Source organism: Physeter macrocephalus, chromosome 2 (genome assembly GCF_002837175.3).
Source record: "Physeter macrocephalus isolate SW-GA chromosome 2, ASM283717v5, whole genome shotgun sequence".
NCBI classification, from domain to species: Eukaryota; Metazoa; Chordata; class Mammalia; order Artiodactyla; family Physeteridae; genus Physeter; species Physeter macrocephalus.
In genome coordinates, this window is record NC_041215.1 from 73,883,542 (window position 1) to 73,891,901 (window position 8,360).

Below are 8,360 nucleotides of genomic sequence, written 5' to 3' on the forward strand. Positions count from 1 at the left end.
GGAGGCCCCAGCAGTGAGAGGCCCACGTACAGAAAAAAAAAAAAAAAAAAAAAAAAAAGAAAGAAAAAGAAAAAAAAAAAAAGAAAAACCGTATGCACCAGTTCTCAAATTTATCTCTCTAGCCCAGACATATATCTCCTTTGAAATCTAGGCTCGTGTACCTGAATGCCTACTTGACATCATGAAATAGATTTCCACTAGACAACTTAAACTGAACTTGTCCAAAACTGAATTCTTGATTCTGCCCAAACCTGCAACTCCAACTCCCCTCCTCATCTCAGAAGACAGCAACTCCATTCATCTGTATTTTCAGGCCCAAACCTTTTAAGTCCTCTCTCCTCCATCCAGAATTTGATAATCGCTCGCCACCTCCATTACTTCCCACCCTGGTCCAGGTCACATCATCATTTTTTGCGCCAGGGCAATAGCCAGCCAATGGGCCCTCCGCTTCCACCCTGAATGGTCTCTATATGGTCTAGTCTCCAGAAAGCAATCACAGTACTTATTTTAAAATTTAACTCAGATGGTGTAACTCTTCTGCTCACAAACCTTCCACCACGGTTTCCCATCCACAAACAGTGAAATCCAAAGTCTTCACCACAGGCTATATGTCCCTACATGATTCAGCCCCTGCTAACCTTCAGACCTCACCCCCCACCACCACTCTGGCCACACTGGTTCCCTGGGGGTTTCTATAACTACTTAGAACATCCTTCCTGCTCAGAATATTTGCGATCACTGTTTGCTCTGCCTAGATCTTTCTTCCTCCAAGCAACCTCATGGCTTGGTTCCTCACTTCTGTCAGGGGTCTGCTCAACTAGCCCTTTATTTAGAGAGCCCTTTTATGGTATGTAGAATTCTATGATGGCCTCCAACCTTCCTGTCCCCTGGTGTACATGCCCTCCGTAATCCTCTGCCCTGAGTGTGACCCGGACCTTTAAATATGATGGGCTGTCACTCCTGTGATTAAGTTATGTTTTATGACAAAGGTGCAGGGATTTTTGCAGATGTAATTCAAGTTCCAAATCAGTTGATTTCGACTTAATCAAAAGGGAGATTATTCTAGATGAGACTGGCCTAATTAGGTGAAAAACTTTTAACAGAGGGACTGAGCCCTTGGAGGGCAGGGGAAAGGTTCTCCAACTGCCCCTGAAAAAAGCAAAGTCAGGCTGTGAACTGTCTGGAGTGGGGTGGCCTGTAGGAGCCGAGGATCTCAGTCCACACGTGCAAGGAACTGAATTCTGGCCACGCCCAAATGAGCTTGAAAGAAGACCTCAAGCTCCAGGTGAGCAGGTCTTAACTGCAGCCTGGTGAGCCACAGCAGAGGACCCAAGTAGGCCGTGTCCAGACTTCTGACCTACAGAAGCTATGAGATAATAAATGGATGTTGCTTTAAGCCACGAAATTTGTGGTAACTTGTTACGTAGCAATAGAAAACTAACATGCCTTCCTTAATACAGAACAGCACCCTCAGACTTTCTAGCCACTTGATGCAGCTTTTCCTTCAGAGAACTTGATATATCATATCAGTAATGCTCGTATTTAAATTGCTCCTCTCCCTACCTCTAGAATGTAAGCTCCTGGAGGGCAGGAAATTTGACTTTTGTTTTTTCCCTTATTGCGTCACAGGGCCTAGAACAGTGCCATCTATAGGATGAATGACAGTAGCTGCTGTTTACGTTTACATCAGCAGAGAGTGATCCCCAAAACTTAACAGCTTTTAACTGTTAACTTTCAAAGGCTCTTTCTCAAATTAAAGTACAGTTGACCTGCAAACAACAGGGATTTGAACTGTGCAGGGCCACTTATATGCGGATTCTTTTTTTTCAATACATACCTACCACAGGACTACACAGCCCACGGCTTGTTAAATCTGTAGATGTGGAACTGTGTATACAGAGGGCCAGCTGTAAAGTTATAAGCAGATTTTCAACTTCGCTGGGGGTCAGTGCTCCTAACCCCTGCACTGTTCACAACTGTACAAGGATTGCCCTTAAAGGGGTCCAACAACATATTCTGAGAGATTCGTGAGTTCTCAAATGTAAAAAAACACGAATTTAAACAAATAACTTGTAAACATTTAACAACAACAAAAAAGGTGCATATAAGCAATTAGGCATAAACATGTTTGCTAATAATAAGTTATACTAAAATTTACTTCCATTTTTTTGAAAATATCATTGATATGTCTTAATTTCAGAAATATTTTTAATGGTTCTTGTTATGATAGCCTTTTGAATAGTTAGTTAAATGTTGACTAAAAGGCAGTAGGGTCAATAGGATTTGTTTTTGATTGAGCAACTATACCAAAAAGTACTAGCTAATTATTGAAAGCCATTCAGAAAGTGAGCAGTTTCTAACAGATGCCAGACGGCTCTGTCCTACTTAAACTGTTGAACACGATAATCAATGTTCTGGATAAAGGTGCAAAAGATAGGGTCATCAAATTGACAAGGGACGTATATACAAACGTTGTAACTAATAGGACACATTGACAGTCAGGAGTGAAATGTACGGTGGGCGAGCAATGAGTCAAAACCACCAGGTCCATTCTTATAGTGACAAATGCTAAGATGTACACAGAGTTTTAAAACATAAGTTGCAGTTCAGAGTCAGCCTCGGTAGCCCTTCAAATGGAAAAAACACAATCAGAGGTTTTTGTTTGACTGTTGGGTCATGCTAAATTCATCACCAAAGTACACAGGTATTTCAAAAGGCAATGAAAACTTGGACTGATTTAGGAGAAATTTATAAATTTCTCTATTTAGGGGAAATAGAGTGTGAACTGCAAAAAATCACATGATCTAACTACTGTATTCTAGCCTGCTCAGATCACATCTGGAGTCCTACATTTAAATATGGGTGCTCCATTTAAAAGGGACAAGGTTAAACTGGAAAATAATACCATGAAAAGAGTTCTGAAGTTGAAGAGGTCTTAGAGTAAAGAAAGTTAAACAAATTCCTCTCCTGCAGAACTTCTTAGAACCCTTAATGTTAATGTTTCTTGTGATTTCCAAAAAAAGGTGTGTGTGTGTGTGTGTGTGTGTGTGTGTGTGACAAATTCCTCTCCTGCAGAACTTCTTAGAACCCTTAATGTTAATGTTTCTTGTGATTTCCAAAAAAAGGTGTGTGTGTGTGTGTGTGTGTGTGTGTGTATGTGTAATAGATGGATACTACCCGTTGTTTCTTAACTTATTTGAACATGGAACTCTTTCTTCATGGAGAATCTTTTAAGACTAGTGACCCAAGCCATGAACTCAGGAAAACCACCACCTAAGCCCATGAGAAAAAGGGTAACAAAAGCAGATACAGACTAAAAGTCAACAGGAGTAAACAAGGATGACTGGGAGACGGGTATAGAACTATATCGTGAGAAGCAAGGCTAAAGTTACTTTTGCTGTTTTGCCTAGGAAAGGAGAAGAGCAAGCCTGGCAAACAACAAATGGCTCTCAGAAAAATGAGAGAATGCAACTGTTTTATATTGTCCCAGTACCTAGAGCAAAATGATATTTGGAAATAAGGCTCAAAGTATGCATTTTAACACTCTTCAGAAGACTTATCCAGAGAACCTGATATGTGCTCTAAGGGTCAGAATTTGACCCCAGAATAGGAAGGTCAGCTAAATCTTCAAGAGGACATAGCAATTAAAGCTTTTCAGTATCACAGAGGTGATCACGGAGAAAGAGTGAACTGAAGTATGCACGGGGGCTGGGTAAACACCCAGCAGGGGCACTGAAGAAAAGACTCCTGCGTATGTCAAGTAGGAGGTTGGATGACTGGGCTCTAAAGGTGACTTCCAACACTGCATGCTCAGCGGGCTAGCCTGTAATCTCCGTAGTCTCCCTCACCCTTGCGTCTCAAAGACAAACACTGAGCCCGGCACAGAACTGCTTTCTCAGAAATATCGGTGAATATTTATAAGTGAACAAATGAACAAGTGAAAAATAAAAGGAGTACCTGTTTCCAAAGTCAAACGAAAAGGATAAGGGCTATTTCATACTCTGGAGACTGCTAAATACACTAACTGTGAATCACAAGCAAGGTTACTCTCAAATATAAGGAAAATAGTCTTGTAATAATTTCACATCTTGACTTGGAAATCAACTCTGAATTAAAGTGCACCAAGGGTCGCTGTGAGGTTCCCATGGTAAGTATGGGAAAATGCACTGCAGATTGTGAATGACCATCAGAAGGAAGGGGTGATTATGGCGAAGATAATCTACCCTGACAGATTATGATAATTCAGAGGGCTGGAAACTAACCTTGAAAATGAATCCACCTTTTATAGCCATGGCTCTGAAAAAGGCCCATTAGCCATGTGTTCTATTTGTTTAATTGTCAAAGGAGAACATATTTCTAAATGCCTTCAAAAATGTGACAGGGAACTCTACTCAGTGCTCTGTGGTGACCTAAATGGGAAGGAAATGCAAACAAGAGGGGATATATGTATACGTATAGCTGATTCACTTTGCTGTACAGTAGAAACTAACACAACATTGTAAAGCAACTATTCCAATAAAAAAATTTTTTTTTTAAATGTGACGGTGATTGATCTGGTAAGTTCAACTATCTACAATTAAGTTCAAGCAAATTTCTTTTGTCTTGAGATTCCAAATTCTTAACGAAGAATATACATTAAATTGACCTTATTTTTAAAAATCCTCGAAATAGAAAGCTTTCATTCACTAGATACAAAGACTAGACTGTCAGGCACCATATTTGTATCCATTTGCTGGAAGACTGAGGGTTCTTTCATAATATATCTATCATTTCTCCACAGTGGCTGATCAAACCTGTCACTGAAGAATGTTCTGAACAGGCAACTTGTCATAAAAGCATGGTTTATTTCTGTCAGAGACTGACTGCTGAAGTGAGAAAGAAACTCATTAAAAATCTCTTACTGTGATCTAACATTGTAAAAAAAGAAAAGAAAAAAAAAAAGAGAAAGAAAAACCCAAGGAAGAAAAGGCAAGGAAAAAAAAAAACTTAATGAAGGGTACACTGAGCCTGCAGATACACTCACATGGTGCTTTTCTTTCTTATTCTTCCTGAGGAAGCAACTAGAAGAGAGCAATTAGTCCTGGGAATACAGCACCCACAGGCTATCTGGGGAGCTCAAACAAGGTAACAATTTTATTTTATGCTAATATTATGAAAAGCTAAGGAAGGAGATCAGAATATTGTACTATATGTAGGAAAAGTGATGCAAGATAAACAATATTATTTACCTTAATCTTAAAACTAGGTTCACGGCACAAGAAGCTTCTCTGTAGTCTTCACTGGCATTGAGTAAGCCCTTTAAAAACAAAAGAGCAAACTGTTATAAACTCGGGAAATAAATGCATAAAACCATGATAGCCCTTGACTCATAGAGCCCTTTCTTCCTGGAAATTTCAAATCTAGGTCTTTACACATGCAGGTCTTATTTGTCCACGTAAGACCTCTGTGTGAACACTAGAATGGTGTCTACTTCCCATCACAACTGTGGATTCAAATGTTTCATATAGAAAGCCTCAGTAGGAGGACAGGCCCTAGGAACAACTGGTATAAGCAGCAGTTAAGTCCAAAGGAAAGCTCAGCCATCTAGAGGGGCACCTTGCAACCCGAGCCGTGGACTGTACCGACTGGGCCTTGGTGAGGCACAAAGCTTGGGCACTTTAAACCTCATGATGCAGAGGATGGAGGAACCTAGTAGGTGAGGCCACAGTTTATTTTTCTCGCCTTTCTCCCCTAGAGTCTATTTCCTTGAACACAGATCATCAGTCATGACTGCCTCTGCTACACAGCCTCTCCCTACTCCTACCAATTCCTGGACATGAGACATTCCTTTTGGAGTAGAAAAATAACGGATTTTAGGTCAAGACTTGGCTCTGCCGCTGACCAGCTATGCGGCTGTGGGCAAGTCATTCTCCGGACTTGTTTTCTCATTTACAAAACGGGGATAATACCTGCCCCTCAAAAGTTTCCTGGGAGAACAAAATAATGTATATGAAAATGAGTGAAACTATACCATGTTATTTACTAGTAGGTATCCTTATCCCTTTTCCTGTTTCCTTTACTCTTTGCCTTCTGACCTGTTGTTATTCCTACCTTTCCTTTTATCATTCAACCAATCCCTATAGTTTACTCCAAGGTGTTTTACTGAGTTGCCCAATACAATGTAAAGGCTCTGCCTCTAAGTAGTTGTGCAGCCTTGGCCGAGCCACTTCACCACTGCAAATCTTTGCTTCCTCAGGTATAAAAGATAAGGGTCAAGGACTAGATGTCTAACCAGCAATCATGAAATCCCATCACTCTATCTCCTCTGCATACAGCTGTTTCATAAAACACAGATCAGGTAGAATAGAAATAAACTTAAATGGAATATACAGCTTTGGAGGGAAGACGTGATCCTCCGGCTGGTGATACTTGAAAGTATAACCACTTTGAGAACTGAAGGGCTTGCCTATTAATTACACAGCAAAACCAGAACAGGGGCCTGCACTCTGGTTCTATGTCCACAGTCCCTGCCCTGGATAGCTCAGCATCCTTCATCAGCACCTGACACAACTCGTGGCACACGTGTTCTGTCATATAACTTTGAAGATGAATTCATTTCACAGTCACTGGGCTATTATTTTTACAAGGCGAGTTGTAGAGATAAATTGGCCCATAAAATTCAGTGATAAAAGAATTATAAAAACAGTTTAGAAATCCAACCAGGAGCAAAAATGAAAAGTATCAATTAACTATAATGTTTTGTGGCTGGAATCTAGCAGAATGGTGAGTCATTTTCTTTCCTTTTCTCATTTCACACAGTACCAGCAATTTCAGAAGCAGTCTGGTAATCAGTTCTTGCTCTTGAACCTATCATTTAAAGGTTGGAGGCCCTGAAAATCACAGTCAATAGTGACAGTCCTCTTTTCTCCATACTTATTAAAAAAGGGTGTTTACAAGCCCCTGCTTTGGAAGCACCACCCTGATATTGTCTATCTTTCGAAAATGTCAGGTTTCGTTAAAAGAAAAAAGAAAATCTGTCTACAACGTAAATGACAGGCAGAGAAATGTACCTGAGAGTCCTGCACAGACAGGGACTGTATCTGCTTGGGTATGCTGCTGGCGTTCACCGCGATCTGTTAACAGAGCCACCGTTACAGCACGTAAGAACACCAAAAAAAGACGTTAAGGTCAGTGTGGTTACAGTAAGTCTCAGTTATCAGAGACAAAAATCTTAAATAATTTAAGTAATTTTAAAGCACCATTTCCCAGAGTGTGGTCCTTTGACTACTTGCATTGGGATCACCTACGACACACGTTAAAGATTCCGGGACACCACCCAGCCTATGATTCAGAATTTCATGGAGACAGAAGAGAATCCGTAACTTTAGTAAGTGCCCCAGGTGATCCTTAGGCTTTTAGAGAACCACCAAGCTAAAGTGAAAAGGCAGGGACTATTTGATATTTTAAACCTGATAACAGAAAGATGCCCAACGACCATTTTTTTCTTGTCACACAACTTCATCTCAAGTTAAGGGCCCCCTAATGAAAGGATGTTAGGATTAGCACAACCTGCCCCTTTAATCATTACTTTGAACAATTTATTCACAGCACTGGATTTCAAAAATATATAAGGGTAGCTGGATTTTTAAAACACATTTTCCCCAAAAGAAAAGCTAGAGTAGTAATGGTTATATTTTTCTCTCCAAGCTGGAAACCTGATCCTAATGTGATACCCAAAATATTTCTGCCTCAAGCCCTACTTTTGTGAACTCTGCCCTAGAACAAAACTTGAAAGGCAAACTAAAAGAGAAACAATATTGACAAAGTATGAAAAATATATATTATTCCCTAAACTTACTATCGATTCTAAAATTATCAGAAGTCATCAGAAACTCTTTGTGGCAAGAGTTTTCTAAAGTTTAAGAGCGTAAAATTCTTACTCTCTCTGCTTCCGTGAAAATAACTGTTAGTAATGAAGAAATAAGGGGAAGTATACCCACGTCTGCAGTTTCCTTTGAATTGCATCCAAAAATGAAGATAGACCAATAGATGAATAGGTGGCTGTGCGTGAGATGAAGCAAGTATAGTAATGGCAGAATACTGGTGATTGCTGGGTGGATGTTCACTATAAAATGTTTTTAATGTTGCAATATTTTGCAACATTAAAAAGATTTTCATATTAAAACGTTGGGGGAAAATGACTATGTTAGAAGAACCAACAACCTGTGTTCATTAACCAGCCAGAGGGCCTTGGCCTACCCCAAATGATCTCTGGTAAAGAATTTTTCAGACTGATTCCACACCTTTTTTTTTTTTTTTAAACTTAAATTTTTTTCTTTTTAGTTTTTATTGAAGTATAGTTGATTTACAATGTTGTGTTA

The 8,360-nt window shown here is 39.8% G+C and overlaps 1 protein-coding gene across 4 annotated transcripts in view; it reads right to left on the reverse strand.

Annotated features, from left to right (window-relative positions):
- STK39 (serine/threonine kinase 39) overlaps positions 1 to 8,360 on the reverse strand; it is a 327,698-nt gene that overhangs the window by 126,343 nt on the left and 192,995 nt on the right. For 3 of the 4 annotated variants that reach the window (XM_024122275.3, XM_024122274.3, XM_055088328.1), the window contains exons 13-14: positions 7,050 to 7,112; positions 5,229 to 5,296 (exon numbers count right to left, since the gene is read on the reverse strand). In XM_024122275.3, the coding sequence (XP_023978043.1) occupies positions 5,229 to 5,296; positions 7,050 to 7,112 (131 nt within the window). The remainder of the gene's footprint in view (positions 1 to 5,228; positions 5,297 to 7,049; positions 7,113 to 8,360) is intronic. The other variant, XM_055088331.1, reaches the window with a different exon arrangement.